The sequence below is a fragment of the Sphaeramia orbicularis genome, chromosome 12 (genome assembly GCF_902148855.1).
Source record: "Sphaeramia orbicularis chromosome 12, fSphaOr1.1, whole genome shotgun sequence".
Classification (NCBI taxonomy): domain Eukaryota; kingdom Metazoa; phylum Chordata; class Actinopteri; order Kurtiformes; family Apogonidae; genus Sphaeramia; species Sphaeramia orbicularis.
This window is the reverse complement of record NC_043968.1, coordinates 74,037,516-74,055,179: the sequence shown is the minus strand read 5'-3', so window position 1 is coordinate 74,055,179 and position 17,664 is coordinate 74,037,516. Positions and strand designations below refer to the sequence as shown.

At 37.9% G+C, this 17,664-nt stretch overlaps 1 protein-coding gene across 1 annotated transcript; it reads right to left on the bottom strand.

The window, feature by feature from the left end:
- Positions 1–2,325: 2,325 nt before the first annotated feature.
- On the bottom strand, positions 2,326–15,439 carry dnajc21 (DnaJ heat shock protein family (Hsp40) member C21). The gene is made up of 12 exons (XM_030150778.1): positions 15,040–15,439; positions 13,758–13,851; positions 13,527–13,650; positions 11,533–11,664; positions 11,124–11,428; positions 8,799–8,965; positions 7,567–7,654; positions 5,256–5,450; positions 5,104–5,152; positions 4,671–4,798; positions 3,631–3,712; positions 2,326–3,017 (listed from the first exon to the last, which is right to left on the bottom strand). Exons 1-12 carry the CDS (start codon positions 15,134–15,136, stop codon positions 2,859–2,861), a joined length of 1,620 nt encoding a protein of 539 aa, XP_030006638.1. The 5' UTR covers positions 15,137–15,439; the 3' UTR covers positions 2,326–2,858.
- Between the last annotated feature and the right edge of the window lie 2,225 nt (positions 15,440–17,664).

Sequence of the window (17,664 nt, the reverse complement as noted above, 5' to 3'; positions counted from 1 at the left end):
AAGTTTTTCCTCGCCACTGTCACCAGTCACAAGTGTTTGCTCCTGGAGGATTCTGTTGGGTTTCTGTAAACTGGTTTAGAGTCTGGTTTTGACCAACTCTATATATAAAGTGTCACGAGATAACTTTTTTGTTGTGATCTGGCGCTATATAAATAAAATCTGATTGATTGAGTGATTTGATTGGTTTTCCCCTGTAAGTCGCTTTGGAAAAAAGCGTCTGCCAAATGCATAAACATAAACATAACGTGCAGGAGACTTTCATGACTAACTTTTCATCAAATCTGTAAAACCTCAGTCATAGCCTAAGTATCACAAATTTGTAAGTCTTTTTGCGATTACTCACCTGAATCTCTTGCGTTACGGTGAACAATTTTGAACTGCCATCCACCATAAATATACCATTTGTTTACAAACCGAGCCAGGGGGTCACTCGGGCATCTTTGGAATTTTGTCACGACATGCATTGTGGGAAAGGGAGGTTCACGTAGCCACCTGACAGCAGCAACGTGACCATATGGTATTACAGTCTACTCTCGTTATACCGCCAACTTCCGCTCATGGCCAAATTGGCGGTATAGCGAAAATGGCGTTACAACGGGTTGCGTCCATAATGTGCATGTCTTTACTATATGATGTCTGTGCTGCCTCCGTTAACCCGTTCTAATTGCGTTTCTAAATAAATCTTGATTCTGTTATGTTGTAAGGGATCATTTAAAGTGGGGAAACATTTTAAGCATTATTATACCGTGTCGGGAAATGACACCCCATCATCTTGAGGCTTTGGCTTAATCCCACGTCCTCTTCCCGACATCCTGACCTACTGAGTGTTCTGCGATAAATGAACGGTGGCCGTTCCGTAGACCTACTCGTAGCTTGTCGCGATCAGCGTCTGGCGCGTTTGTTTCAGTGCATTGTTAAAATTTATGTGTACTCGATGGCAATCACGCTGGCGGTATAACGGTCGGGAAATCAATGGTATAAGTGTTGTTTGTGCATGGAACTGGGCTGGCGGATGGCGATAGGCGGAAATGGCGGTAGCTAATGGAATAATGCATTGGGGATTTTTGTGCAATGGTTCTGGTCGGCGGTGAGCGAAAATGGCGGTATAACGGCGGGCGGTTTAACGAGAGTAGACTGTATGTGAATGAAATAAACACGACGCGGAAAAGGCTGAAACGCGGAAAAGGCTGAAACGCGGAAACAGCTGGAGGAATATGCATAGAAGGAAGGGAGCTCCTGCCGTTTCCGTGTCTGTTCCAGCTGCCACTGTAAGGTGGCTGCGCGAGCCTTCACTTCCCACAATGCACGTCGCGACAAAATTCCAAAGATGCCGAGTGACCTCCCAGCTCGGTTTGTAAACAAATGGTTTGTTTATGGTGGATGGCACTTCGAAATTGTTCACCGTAATGCAAGAGATTCAGATGAGTAATCACAGAAAGACTTACAGATTCATGATACTTAGGCTATGACTGAGGTTTTACAGATATGATGAAAAATTAGTCACGAAAGTCTCCCGCACCTTTAAAAAAAAAAAACCCTGATGTGAGATTTTTCATCCACCACACCATCAGCAAGTCCATCCACAACTACCAAGAGAGTTGGTGAGCAGGTCGACCATGTGGCACCATTCCAGAACTACAAAACTGTTCCTATTGGTTTGATGTTTTTAAAAAATACTTGCATCATGTCTACAGGGTGAGCAGACTGTATCCTCTACTTTGGTTTCACTGATATTTTCAGGATCAGCACTGTGGTGGTGATGGAGAACGTTGGTTGGCAGAAGCTCCTCCAGATGGTGGACTACTGCCAGAATGTGGACCAGTACCGGTGTTCTCATGTATGCAAGACCGGTTCAGGAGAATTACATAGGACCTGAGTGGGACAATACAGAATCAGATTTAACTCCACACTTGGATGCATCGGTACTGGATCTACCACAGATTCTGACACCCTGAATGTGGATGTTCTCCGGTGTTGGCGTGATGTGAGTTTGTTTTTCTGTTTGAAGAATCGCTGCTTCCTGCGTGGGACGTCATGGTTCATTGTTTGGCCCAAAGGATTGAGGCCTGTGGATTATTTTTATTTTCAGTGTGGATTTTTGTTTGCTTCTTATTGGACATGGACACCTCCTCGGCGGATTTCTTTTGGACTGTTTGTAGATTTTTAGATGTTTGAAGATAGAACTGTGGGACTTGGTTATACTCTGTGATGTTTATGTTGAACACCCTGAATAATTAATATGATGAACACGGAATTATAGTCGCCACTCTTCATGACAATACCGAAAAGTTACAGTTTTAAGAAACACTTCCGTGGTTGAATAGACAGATTTATCCCAAGTTTAATGTTTCCTGCTGAAGAACATGGTTGAATCAGTGAGCCTGTTTACATGATCATAAAAATCAGGTCTGACATATTTACACGCGATAATTGAAAAACCTGGTTTAGACGCTCCAGTCCATTATTGGATTTCATTTGGAGTACATACATATGTAGTGATGGTGGACTCAAACTTCCTGTTACGTGTCTTCCGCTGTCGTTTGACTACGTAACTTTCGTTTTCTATGATTGTTTTTACATGTACAGATGTAAAAGAACAAAATAAATCAGATCAACCTGTATACATACAGGAAGACATCAGAGTATTGGGGAGAAATCCAGGTGTGTTAATCTGATTTCTCATAATCAGATTACTGCAGTTTACATGACCGCTTGAATAATCTGATAACTCCAGTGATAATGGTCAGGGTATTGGTGTGTATGTAAACGGGCTCAGTCATTGCAGTCCATTCAAATCCACATTTACAGCTCTGTCCTCCTCAGAGCTCTCCTACGTCGTAAACCCAGCTGAATGTGTGTTATCTGTTCTTCCTCTTGTCTTTCTTGCTCTTGCTTGTGGACGGAGCAGCGTGTTGGGAGAGCGCGGAGGCGTGGCCACTTGTCTTTAGATGGTCAAATAACTTATTTCTTGTTGGGAACTCATTGTTGCAGGTCACACAGCGGAGATTGACTTCCCTCTGCAGGCAGAAATATGAACAATGGAAAATGCATGTGTCAAAAACACACACTTAGAAATAAAGAAATAACAGTGCTCTCATGTTTATTTCTGATCCCTGCAAGGATATACACAAACACACACACACAAAATAAAGCTTTTAAAAAGACAAGCAGATAAGACTAGGCGGAGCTTACTAATACCCTCGCCTGGCTGCACAGCACTTCCTGCTCACTGATACCCTGCCTACCCAGGGATCAATACTGAGTCTTAACTTTCATTTAAAAAAAAAAAAAACTATTAAAAAATTTGTAAAAAAAATAAAATAAAAAAAATGTAGAAATTGAGAGAGGCACATGTAAAGAACATGTGTGTCCAATTTGAAAAGAATCGGGTGATTAGTGTCCGAGAAATCAGTTGGACAAAAATCTCAGACGGATAGACAGAAGGACCATCTTTTTTATATCTCCACCATCTGGGGGGACCGGGGGTATTAAAAAAAAAACAAAACAAAAACATCCTGACCACTCTTGATCTGACTGATGGTTAGATACTTGTATGTGTAAAACAACAGTTAATGATATCGACAATAATTCCCATCAAACATGGTGAGAATGTAGTTGGACTGCACAAACCTCAGGCATCTGTTCTCCTGTGTGGGGTTTGATATTCTTTGGTTTGTCTTTTCCTCCTTTCTTTCCTTTCGTCTTCCCAGAACTGAGTCAACATGTAGAAAAGACATAAGTTACCAGGAAATTCTCACAAGTTTTTCTTCTAAATTGTTCAATTTGAGGATGTTGCATTTCCCTGTAAATAGGAAATGATTCATTCTCTACATAATTCATTTCAGTTTCATTTGTAGAGCCTTAAATCAAAACAAGGTTGCCTCACAGGGCTTTACAGAATTAGTTGGATATGAGAACAACAAATAAACAGTAAAACATGAGTCATGTTAGTCTCTGTTGTCCAAACACTTACAATAAACAATGAATCTTCAATAACTTTGTCTGTAATTTTCATCCATCCTCTATTAGTTCTGTTGCCACAAACCTTCCTAATTAATGCACTTGTTATGTTATCTTGTATATAAATAACTTGTACATAAATAAATATAAATGCTTAAATAAACACAATGAAACTGCCTGTTGGGAACTAAACTGCAGACAGACAAATTAGCTCTAAATGAAAGTCTGAAGCTAAACTAAAAAAAATCTCTCCAAAAACACTCAAAAAAAAAAAAAAACACTAAAGATGCCCTACATCTATCTGCTGGATTTCGATTTCTTGATTTTTTTTGGTTAAAGGTTATTTCTTCTTATTCTCTTGCACTGAAGGGTCATAAAAATGATGGAGTGGCTTCATCAAACAATAATGCAACCACTTTGGAATAAATCATGAGAATAAGCACTAGCAACTCAATGTTACAACATGTGAAAATGTAAGCGGAGCCTATTAACATCCCCCGCCCGGTCACACAACACTTCCTACCCACTGATACCCTGCCTACCCAGGAATTCACTTGAAAAAAAATCCTAACAAAAATGCAAAAAATTGACATAAAAGCACATGTCAAGAAGATACATGTGTGAAATTTGAAAAGAATCAGGTGAATATTGTCTGAGAAATGGGTTGGACCCCCCCACCCCCCCCCCCACCCCCCCCACACCAGACTGACCTCTTGGCTTCAGTGGGAGGAAGTTCACCCCTCTCCTCTGGCTCTGTGGGCTCCTCTGGGTCTTTGTGGGCATCTACATCACATGGGGTTTGTGTTGGTTTGTCTTCATTCTCTTCTGGAGCACTTTGCTTTAATGAATCCAAGAATGAAGAGAGAGAAAGATTTAATGTACAAAATCAATCAAATGCAGGCTTGTTGTCCTTAAAGCTGTGTATGATGTTCATCACCGATTTTGTTATCAAATCTGGAAACCTGAGTGATAGCCTAAGCACTTTGAAATAGTTCACAGCAATGCAAGAGATTCAGGTGAGTAATCACAGAAAGACTTACAGATTCGTGACACTTAGGCTATGACTGAGGTTTTACAGACTTGATGAAAAATTGGTCGCGAAAGTCTCCCGCACCTTTAAAGTCTGGGTCAGACATTACTCACATTTAACCCTTTCTGCTGTTTCTTTTTTCTCTTCTGCTTTTTGGACAGCCTGTGTGAGTAGACAGACCAAATATCAGTAAAAATGACTCAAGTGTTAAGACAAACGGGTGTGAAATCCAATCATTTTGTTAAATCCACCATGAGCTCCATACTTTTGCCTCGGCTTATCTTCCTCCTCTTCTTCTTCCTCCTCGTCCTCCTCCTCCTCATCTTCCTGCTCCTTTTCTTCCTCTCTTCCATCCTTTTCACCCTGAGTCATGCCAAGTGAATCATCTTCTTCCTCCAACTGTTGCCGTAGCAATGCCACCATCTCCCGGTGCTTTTTGGATTTTTCATGGTTCTTCATCCTGTAGAAAAGACAAAAAACAAGAAGAAAGAATATAAGCACCAACAATTCAGTAGAATTATCATCAGCACAGCCATTAGAAAGGACTAATGTCATGTAAAGTCCTTTCTAATGGCTATGTTCCAATAGGAATATATTTCTAAATGGGTATTTTCATCTCCATTAAAAATAAGAAGAAGAAGAATTCTGTCCACACAACTTTTGTTTTACAAAATATCTCTATTCACACTACAACAAAACAATGACAAACTGGAACAGACCACTGTTTCCGGTGGACTTTAAGCTGTGGATGCCATGTGCCTAACCTTAAAGCAGCATATGACTTTCATCACAAATTCTTTTCCAAATTTATAAAACCCTAGTCCAGTGTTTTTCAACCTTAGGGTCGGGATCCTACGGCTGGAATTCAAATGGGGTAGCCTGAAATTTCTGGAAAAAAACCCCAACAACTTACGAATAAAAAATATATGGTGAGTTGAGAAAGACAATCCCAATCCATAAAAGACATGACAAACTGTGAGTGTGAAACTGAAGCACTGTGGTTCTGTTTATCTGTCAAATGTTCATTGTGGTCAGTTTCAGATGCTGCAGCTCTTTCATAATTCATAGTTTGAGTTCTTATTTGTTCAGTATTAATTGTCAGACTTGTAAATCCAAGCTGGACTGACTGTACATATCTTAACCAAGGAAATTCAAATTCTCCCTTTGTGCAGTAATCTACACCTGGCTTTTCTGCCTCCGTCCATAATAATATACATCATATAGACTAAATGTCGTCTAAAATTAACATTTATTTGCAACATAGTATAGCAAACTATTACATGATCAAAACAAATTAATTTTGGCAAAAAAAAAAAAAAAAGTCTACGTTTTGAATGTCTGCGGTCACCAGAAATTTGCGATGTTAAAATGGGGTCACAAACCAAAAAAGGTTGGAAACCGCTGCCCTAGTCATATCCTAATTATCACTAAACCATTAGTCTTTCTGTGCTTACACACCTGAATCACTTCCCTCACAGTGAACAACTTCGAAGATGACTCCATCATAAACACAGTCCACTTGTTTACATAAGTAAGTAAGTAAGTAAATTTTATTTATAGAGCACTTTTCACAGACCGAGTCACAAAGTGCTTTATTAATTCAAATCAGAATCAAATCAAGTTTACAGAGACCCAGCAGAATCCTCCAGGAGCAAACACTTGTGATTGTTGACAGTGGCGAGGAAAAACTTCCCTTTAACGGGCAGAAACCTCGAGCAGACCCAGACTCCTGAACCAAAACGTCACTCAGGCTTTTTTGGAAATTTTGACACAAAGTGCATTGTGGGAATGGGAATTCCATGCACCAGCACTTTCGCTCTCTTTGTGAGTGCTGAACCCAAATGTGGCCTTTACCTCCACCCACCTACTAGAGTCATTCTTTAAAACAACCTGGTGCCAAGTGGGGATGGATATTTGATTAAAATCCTCTTGGCTTCGTCTAAATAAGCCATCACACGAAAATGTTGCAAAGAGGACCCCCCTACCCTAAATAATTGGAGAGACATTGTGGAGGAAATTCACAACATGGAGAGACTTACATATATCATAAGACTACAGCAAGCAACTTGTGAAGATCGATGGAAAAAATGGACAATATACAGGACGATAACTGACACTAAGTTCTAAATGTTTGTGTTGTAAAATTTCAAAAATGGAACAATAAAATGTAAGTTAAAAAAAAAACAAAAAAACTGGTGGACTGGAGAATTTTACATTGTAGTGATCTGGTTCATTTTGTGGCCGAATCTGTGAGAAACTGCTTTCGCTTGGTCACTGCGTAATACTGAATGCAGCAGATCCAGAGGCTTTAGTCTGTCACGAAGTTGAGCAGAAACAAACTTACAAACTATCCAGTAAATTGACCTTAATTAATCATTTTTTAAAGTGGATTCTTTGTTTTCACCACATCAGTAGTCAAAGCTACACTCGGCTCAAATGTGCACTCAGGTCCTGCACTTGTTAAAACTGCAGGTGCTTTTTTTCTGTGTGATGTAGCTGTGATGAAAGTTAAAAGATGTAAGAACTAAAACTGAAGAAAAAAGTAGCAGCAGACAGAGATGGACAGAGCTACTCACGCTTTATCCGATTTAAAGGATTTATCACAAGCTGGGCAGTACAGGTCATCGTAATAGTCAATAGTCAGCTCATCTGCATCGGGCTGATCTGTGAACACATTTATATTAATTTTAAAGCTGACGACAACCACAAACACAACACCTCATAATAATAGGAACAATTATTTACACTTAAATAACAGGTTCAACAATTCATTAAAACCTGCTCACACTGATCTCAGCTTACATTTGCAAATACATAAAAACACATTTTTTCTATTCCAACATATCTACCAAATGTCCCAAAAAAAAACAATACAGTCGGACTTTCTGCAATGATAACCTCAAAAATAGTGAATCAATTAAAATACAATTTCAGGGAATAAAACTATAACTTATTACCTACATCTTGCAGAAAATCCCATTTGATTTGCTTCAGTGGTCATGGAGATATGTGGATCTTTGTAAAGCATGGCAGAAGTCCCTTCCCTCCAAGTTTTGTAAGGAGACACGTTGTCCATTGTGTTAACACCGTATAAATACAAAGTTGTGAATTGTGTTCTCACACAAAAATATCTGTTTTGAAAAAGTGACTGCTTGTTTCTTTTCATTTTCAACTAACAAAATTAATAATGAATTACATCAAAAAGGAAGCAGATTTCTGAATTTTGCAAACACTGGTAAGGTACGAAAATGAATGATTAAAGAAAGATATTAAATTATTAACTCATGGAAGACTGGACTGAGCTCTTCCACTTTTTTGGCTTTGTTTTCTGTTTTCTTTTTTCTCTCTTTTTTCATCAAGATGATCATGAACAATAACATTTACATATTTACACTGAACTCTTCCCTTAAAAACTAAAAAAAATGTTGTTCTTGGTTAAAACAAAATAATATAAACGCTCTACCTAGCACATTGAATGACAATGAACACAATGAACAACTTTGTATTTGTAAGGCGTGAACACAATGGACAACATGTTTCCTTACAAAACTTGGAGGGAAGGGACTTCTCACATGCTTTACAAAGATCCACATTTCTCTGTGACCACTGAAGCAAATTGAATGAGGTTTTCTGCAAGATGTAGGTAATAAATTATAGTTTCATACCCTGAAACAGCCTTTAGATTGTTTAATTATCTTTAAAGTTATCAATGCGGAAAGTCTGATTTTGTCCTTTTTTTTGGGACATACTGTACGGTAAACAGAACAGATGATGAACAGTTTGAGCAGTAAATCACAGTCTAACTGACCTCCTCCGTCTTCGCTGGCTTTCTCTCGTGCGTCCACGTCCTGCTCTTCGTCTTCGCTCTCAGATGCGTCTCCAAACTCCTGTCCATACTGAGCCTCCATCTGCTGCAGCTCCTTCTCCAGTTCAGACATGGCCGCCCAGCTCTGCTCCTTGTACTCCTCTGCCAGTCTTAGATGAACACACAGTACAGTTTGTGTTGAGGGCAGAATGTGTCGCATTTTACTGACAAATTAAAGGATCACGGTGTAATATTTCATGGGATCTAGTGGTGAGGATGGAGATTGGAACCATGTGAATACCACTCTCTCTTCACCCTCCCACTAAAAATGTTAAGATGCAAAAAAATCTAAAGGCCCTTGTTAGAGCCAGCATTTGGCTTGTTTGTGGTCTAACTCACTAAAAGTAATCTTCTCACATAAGAGTCAATATTTGTTAGTGACTCTCCTTATTCCCTGGAGTCTTTGTGCTTTATGTCCTCACAGCTTTTCCCTGGATCATCTCTGGACCTGCTGCTGTGGTCCTGCCTCTTCGCTGCCTTCATCATCATTATTCATTTTATCCATATAATTGTGATAGTGTTTATTATATAGTTATATAGATGGTAGAGGTTTATATTATTGCTACTAACAGCTGCAGTAGTAGTATACCCACTGTTAGTACTTAGAGTAATAGTTTTAACTGTTAACAGCTATGGGTATTTGTACTTATATACTAGCAACAGCTGTTTTAGTTTTTAACAGTTATAGTTCAGTTTGCTGTGCATTCATGTGTCTCCCCCTGTTTCCCCCTATTTTATTTGATTTCCGTTGCAGAGTCAGGACTGTCATAGTCTACAACTACTCCCTTAAAATACCAGGTTTGTACCAAGACACGTGTCTTCTGTGCCATTTCATGTTAATACAGTGGTGTACTTCCTCATGTAAATGTTCCACCAAAAACACTTGTCTCTGGACACTGTTTGGAAAATACAGTGTTGCAGCATCTAGAGCTCAGCGCTGCCTAAGAACTAGCCATACAACTCAATTATTATCTACCCCTATTCTATCCCATATCTACCTAACATCTATGATGAAGGATGTCAGACCTACCTACAGCACTGACACAGTCAAAACAAGCTATGCATGCCTAGCTTGTTTGTTCTGGGCTTTTTGGTAAAGGAAATATTAACTCTTGTCCGTAATACAGTACATACAAACATAGTGGTTGTTGGTGTCTTAAAGGGGTCATATTTTTGCTAAATGCCACTTTTATTAGTCTTTGGTACAGTTATATGTGTTTTTGGACCCTAATAGTTCAAAAACTTTGAATCTGAACCCTCCAGGTGCTGCAAAGCTATCTTTATATTAATTTTAGCAAAAATCAAGTAGATTTCTTCAACCCGTTTTTATTCCTTCTTTATTTGCTACGTCTATAACTAGTTACATCAGAACATTTGCACATGTAAGGTCAAGACTTCCAACAAACATTTCTCCGAGTACAACATAACTGTTTATCAGCAGCAGCGGTTGTAGTCCATACTGAAAATATGTCCAAACTTCAAGCCAATTAGGCTACCTAAAATGTTCAGTTGTTTGTTGTATTAATGAACACAAGTGGTGCAACAGGACAGAGCAGCACAGCCAACAACCTGGAGGGGGCGGGGCCTGAAGTGGCTCATTTGCATTTAATGGGCCAGTGCTCAAAACGACCTTTCTGGTGTCATTACTCAGAAATAGGGTTGAAGATGGACCTGTGGAGTTGAATTAATGAAGAATTTAACACTTTAACACTGGATGCTCCCTCTGTAGAAAATGGCACCATTGTCCGTGTATCTCACTGGCATGTTCTATCAAGAATCAATAATAACTTGAATTTGTGAGGTTGTCAGGTTCTGTCTCTATGTTAGAGGTCTGAGGTCTTGATGCAGGAGATCAATCTCCCAATAGAAGTGGGTGGTACTTTCACTGGAGAACTCAACTAATTACATGAAAGTTCATATATGACTACTATAAGTCCTAATCCCCTAACCCTAACCCTTCCCAAGGAAGTTACATATAAAATTTGACCTGAATCTGACCAGTAGTTTTGTCAAAGACGATGTTTGAAGAAATTGCTAACCAAGACGACGGCGGACACAGCACCTTCACAATAGCTCATGGCCTATCAGCCAGTGAGATAATAAAAACAGCTCATTCTACAGCAACGAAAACATGACTCCTATTTGGATCATACACTATTGAACACGTCATTATGAATATTACATTCCATGTCTTCTATTTGATTCTGTTAATTGCATAATTAACCTTTTAAACACAAATACAGAAAACTAAAACCGCCTCCTACTCACTTGGCCTGGTCGAGTTTCTGCTTTCGCCTCAGCTCCTCAACCTTTTTGATCTTCTCTGCATTCTGTTCCTCCACCAGCTTCCTGTGGGCCTGCACCCGACGATCTCGCTTGCGCACAAAAGCCACTAACTGACGTACCAGCTCGTTACGCTCCTTACGAGCTTTTTCTCTAGTCTTCTTATTCTCTTTCTCCATGGCCCTTTTCTCCCAGCGGTTGGATGCCTGCCTTGTGTCGTACTCCTCCTTCCAGGCAAAATTTTTACGAGTGCAGAAGCTCTGCCAGTAGCCATAAAATACATGCACTACCTGTGAGATATAAAAGGAAGATGATTGAATACACGTTATCTAGTAGTATGCAGTACTTTTATATGATCAGAGAGAGGAATGCTATAAGTGGAGGAATAGCTCACAGTATCATAGTCACTCTGAGAGTCTCCAAAAGGAGGGAAGTCCTCGTCTTCATCCTCATCGTCTACTTTGCCATGTTCCATCTCCTCCTTAACGATGGACTCAAAGAGGTTCCTGTAGACCATGTAAAAGCCCTGGAGAAAGAGATCACATAAAAACAACAGGCAATATATGAATGATAATGACTTTATTTAATGTCTTTTAGGAAAACAAGTACACTGACATCATGACATGACATATAACAACCCAAAATAAGAGCAAATGAAACTAGAAATAACAACCAAAAAATGAAAGATTAAATTAAAATAAAGACAATACCAGTTCAGAGAATGATAAGACTACAGTAATTTAAAAGAGGTTATTACTTTATTATTTATTACTGCCTTCGCTCTTCAGGTTGATCGCTCTAAACCTCAGGTATTTATTTATTTATTTATTTATTTATTTATTTGCACATCACAAACGACAATAAAAACACGAAAAGCACTGAGAGCGCAGACCTCCACCAAGACAGATCTGGTTATATAATAATTGCTTATGTCCAAATGTTTCATTATTCTTGAATACAGTAGCTTCTGCATTACTTTAGAAAAAAGGGTAAAACAGATAATTTGAAAATGTGCTGGAATCATCCGATTTGAACAGTCATATTACTTTGGCTACTTTAAGGTCTCTTGGTACAACACCTGATTTGAAAGATAAAGTTATAATGTGGGTCAGGGGCTCAGTAATAGAGGAAACTACTTTTTTAATCAAGCCTGCTCTTATTTCATCATGTCCTGCAGAGGGGTCTCTTACTCCCAGTATGATGTCATGTATTTCTTTTGGGGTAGGAAGGTCAAATATACTTATATTAAGATATTGCTCATTAATATTTACTAAGAAATTATCATCTGAATGTACTATATTTTTAGCTAAAGAAGGGCCAATGTTAACAAAAAAGTCAGTGAATCCATTTGCTATTTCAGAAGGATTATTAAAGTTCCTCACACCATCAGATAACTAAGATGGAATAAATGTAGCTACCGTTTCCTTATTCAGCAGTTCATTTATGAGTCCTTTTTTTCATTCATTAGCTGAACCTGCATTATCCTCACTAGGGTCACGGGGGTCGCTGGAGCCTATCCCAGTTACTTATGGGCGAAGGCGGAATACACCCTGGACATGTCACCAATTCATCACAGGGCTGATATATATAGACAAACAATCACAAGCTTTTATGTCATTACAGGAGAGAGTTTTTCTGAAAAATACTTTTTATTTGCAGTTTTCAGGTAGATGTTGGTATAACCAGAACCATCTGAATTATTAATATGTTGTGTAACTAAATCCTCATATTAGTTCTTACTATGCAACGTATGCCTGCAGTTTAGCAGCTGAGTGACTTTGACACTATTTTGAAAGGGGAACATAGATTTCAGACTCTAACCCTTTCATGCATAAGTCACTACAGTGGACAGTTATTCTACAGCTGTTCTCTTGTATATTAATGGGTTTTGTTGTTTTAGTTCCATATCAGCCAACACAGTGGACACTGATGCATCATCCCATACTCTGACATTCAGACCATTACTGTAACTGATGTTCTTGATAAACCTGATCTGCAGTGACACGTTTGAGTGTAAATCAATTGTTATTTGATAGACAAAAAGGTTTTTTTTTGCATATTATCTCCATGAAGTGAGTAATTACTAGCATTAGAATATGTTGAAATGTGAGAAGACATCAGATTAGCAGCATTAAAAATGTTTTTATTTCATTGTTTTCATATCACTTTCTGATATTTGGTTTTAAACACATGTTTCTTTGCTTCAAAAATTAAATGCATGGATATTTTTGTAACGCCATAGAAAAAAAAATTCAATCACATTGTTTTTTTCATGGCTAAGGAGGAATAAAAACACTCAAAAAATAAATCTTGACTCGGGTTCTCACAATTCATGCATGAAAGGGTTAATGCTGTCTTGATATTTGACATTTAACCCTAAACACCAACCTTCTCATCGTCTCCATATCCAGAGTAACAAGTCACAGTGAAGTACTGGAGCAGGTCAATGCTGTCATCTTCATAATCTCCACTAAGGCCTCCCTTTAGCAAAGCTTCCCTGTGATTATCATACCTGCCACCAAGAGAGAGACAGAGGAGCATCAATATGGCATCTACAAATGACTGACATTACCAGAGCAATAGGAAATACTGTGTGCCGCGTGATTCATTTTCACTCACCAAGCTCTCTCCTGTGGATCACTTAGGACATCATAAGCTGCCTGGATCAGCTTGAACTGCTCCGCTGCTTCTTCAGCATTGTCCAAATTCTTATCTGGACATTTCAATCAGAAAAGTCAATGTTAAAGCAATACGCCCATATGAGGTTCAATTTTTCGATTTAGACAGGGTGATCATCAGAATCATAGAAAGAAATTTCCTTTTAAGCATCAATATGCCGGACAGCTTTAAAGCAGATGTTATTCCTGAGATTGGTGACCAAAAGGGGAATTCTCTGATGTAAATGGTTGTTTAAATATCTACAAGCACAAAACATGAATAAAGACAGAAAAATGACAGTTTTTCTTGGTTTGGAATATTATATTTATGTTTATGCATTTGGCAGACACTTTTTTCCAAAGCGACTTACAGGGGAAAACTAATTAAATCACTCAATCATTCAAATTTTATTTCTGTAGCGCCAGATCGCAACAAAAAAGTTATCTCATGACACTTTATATATAGAGTTGGTCAAAACCAGACTCTAAGCCAATTTACAGAAACCCAACAGAATCCTCCAGGAGCAATCACTTGTGACTGGTGACAGCGGCGAGGAAAAACTTCCCTTTAACAGGCAGAAACCTCGAGCAGACCCAGACTCCTGGAGGATGGCCGTCTGCCTTGACCAGTTGGGGTTAAAGAGAGAGGGTAAAGAAAGAGAGAAAGAGAGAGCGATAGAGATAGAGACTGGGGGAGAGGGGGAGAGGGGGAGTAGGGGGAGACACATGGAGGCAGCTGAGGATAGATGAGTGATGATGATGAAGGCAGGAGAGAGGCAGGACCACCGCAGCAGGTCCAGAGATAATCCTTGGAAAATCTGTGATAAGCCTGGGAAGAACTTTATTAAAATATTTATAATGGAATGTCTGCCAGTGCTAGGACAGGAGGTGTCAGGCCTCTGGCTCCTGTGCCTTGAATATTACTTTTCCAGGTAACTGTAAACATTAGCTATTCAGTTTCTGGGACTGAAAGATCATTTGAGTTTATTGTTATGAATGAACTGGAGAAGACGCAGGTTAAATATGACTGTTCTAATCACTGCTACACTGGGTCATGGCTTGTGCATTACTAAGAATGTAACATATTGCGTATAAATGGATGGATAATGTGGTCATTGCGTTACGAAAGACCTTCCAATATGCCTGTATATTTTTTCCTCTTATATTTATCTATTTTTTTCTTTTCATTTTGTAATATACCCGTATATGTTATTGATGCTCCTTCACCAACCCAGACAACTTACCTGGATGCCATTTCAGTGCCAATTTACGATAAGCTTTCTTCAAATCATCGTCTCCTGCGTCCCGTTTCACACCCAAGATTTCATAGTGACACTTCATTGTTACTTGGAAGTTTATAAAAATCTAATATAAATCTTCTGTTAAAAAAGGTCTAGTTTGGACTCATTAGCATTTAGCTGCTAACTACAACATGCTAACGACCGGCCGGCAGCTTCTACTGTTAAAAGTTAGACATCTTCTGTAATAAATGTATCATTAAAATATTCAAGTCTTACATAGTTAACTATGAGAACTGTACCTTAATAGTAACGGATAGTCAATATAAATATAGTAATAACACAGTTTAAACCCATGAATGTAAAGCTTTCACCGGTAAGATAACTACAGTGTCTGATAGAGAAAGATATCGCGAGATTTGCCCACATTTTCTCTGTTATATGTGCCGGTCCTAAGTACTGAACGCACGCTGCTGTCCCCTACAGTTTAGGAATGTACCTACACCTCCGAGACCTTTGTAGTCCCTCAGTAGAAGCAGGTGAAGTGGAAAAAAAGACAAAAATTTCATATCGTTACATCCCTAATAACATGTCTTTTTTTTGTTATTGTGACCAAAATTATCACGGTTATCATTATTATCATTAAATGTTTAAAGAGTACTGATACACACACCGAAATAATTTAACCAAGTTGTATTTAAAAAATAACAACAAAATAAAATAAAATAAAATAAAATAATAGGCACAATGTACCTTCTGTTGGCAGAAACATTCAAATATTAACCCTTAGTGGTCTGGGCCTATTTTGGCCATTTTTCAGTCCTTTTATTTTGCCTTTATATACTATATAAACAAATGTTTACTATACCCATGTTTGGGATTTTTTTTTCAGCACAACTTCATCTATATCGTCTGTCTATTATTTTTTCACTTTAACCCTTTCATGCATGAATTATGAGAACCTTAATCAAGACACCCCCCACCCCCACCCCCAAGTGGTTTTTATTCCTCTTTAGGTATGAAAACAAAAAAAATGCAATTTAATTTTTTATGAACCTATTTTTCATGGAGTTACAATTTGCATCCACTCAGCTACCATGACACCATGCATTTAATTTTAGAAGAATAAAAACATGTATTTACTGATATACTGTGTGAAAACTGTGAAATAAAAACATATTTAATGCAGCTAATTTGATGTTTTCTCACATTTTAGCATACTCTAATACTAGTTATTAGTCATTTCATGGAGATAATATCCAAAAAACAAGTTTTTGATTAAAAAAGAAAAAAAAAAAAACCCTGTTAATTACATCTCTAATAACAATTAGCACTTTTTTTTTAACACTCAAACATGTCACTGCAGATCAGATTTATCTAGAACAGTAAAGTTACAGTAATGGTATGAATTGCAGAGTTCGGGATTATGCATCAGCAGCCACTGTGTCGGCTGATATGAAAATAAAACAACAAAACCCATGAATATATACTGACAGTCAATAGAAACTTCAATTATGTCGAAAAATATGGTGTCAAAGTTTTCATAGACTGTGAGTGTACAAGAGAACACCTTTGAACAGCTGTCCACTGTAGTGACCACTATGCGTGAAAGGGTTAACCTACAATATCAACACAAAAGGACAAAAAACACAAAAAAATATAATATCCGATTTGAAAAATGTATGTAATTTATTGCATATATAACACAAAGATGCTTAACGAACCTTTTCAAAGACTTTAAAAATGAATATTGGTTCCAAATATTAGGTATATAAAATTAAAATTGTAATAAATTAAAACTATACTCAAATATTTGACATAAAAGCAGATTTTTACATAAGGTTTTTTCCCCTAAAAGTGCGGTAATCAAACGTGGTTATCATGATAATTAGAATTTACACAGTAATACTAACCGTCTGGTATTTTACCACGGTTTATCGTTATACCAGTAATCGTTACATCCCTACATGTTATATTTTAAATAATCTGCTCACCATTAATTGCTGTTGCTATTATCTGTTTCTACGCCTCTGTAAAGCACTTTAAATTACCTTGTGTATGAATGGTGCTGTACAAATACATTTGCTTTGCCTTTTAATTAATCAACTGCAGCAGCTTTCTCTGCCCAATGTGCTTCTCTACAAGAAACAACTGATGTGAAGGCTTCTTTATAGTCGTTAATCAGAAAGAAATTGAAAAGGTTAATGACTTAAAATATTTAGGTGCTGACTTCAGATTAAAATATGATGCACATATTAGGAAAGTGTTCAAGCCTTTCAGATACACCTGAATTGGTTTCAACCTGTATGATCTGTTTATCTATAAATATTGCCCAATTATGTACACTAGGATTTTATTACATCTTTCTTATTGAGTACCCGTTTAAGGCCAGGCAATCCAAATAATTTACATTACTGCTATTACTTCTTCAGCAATCAGTAACACACCTATCTATTGTTCCCTTTCTATTATTCTTTCACAGAATGACTCTTTATGGCCATCGGATATCTCCTGATGCTCTCTAGTGGTCACACAGAGGTTTGCACCTGTACAGAATTCAGCAAATATTTCAATATTAACACGGAAATATTGAGAGAATAGAACAAGACTAATTTACAAATGCAGCCAAAA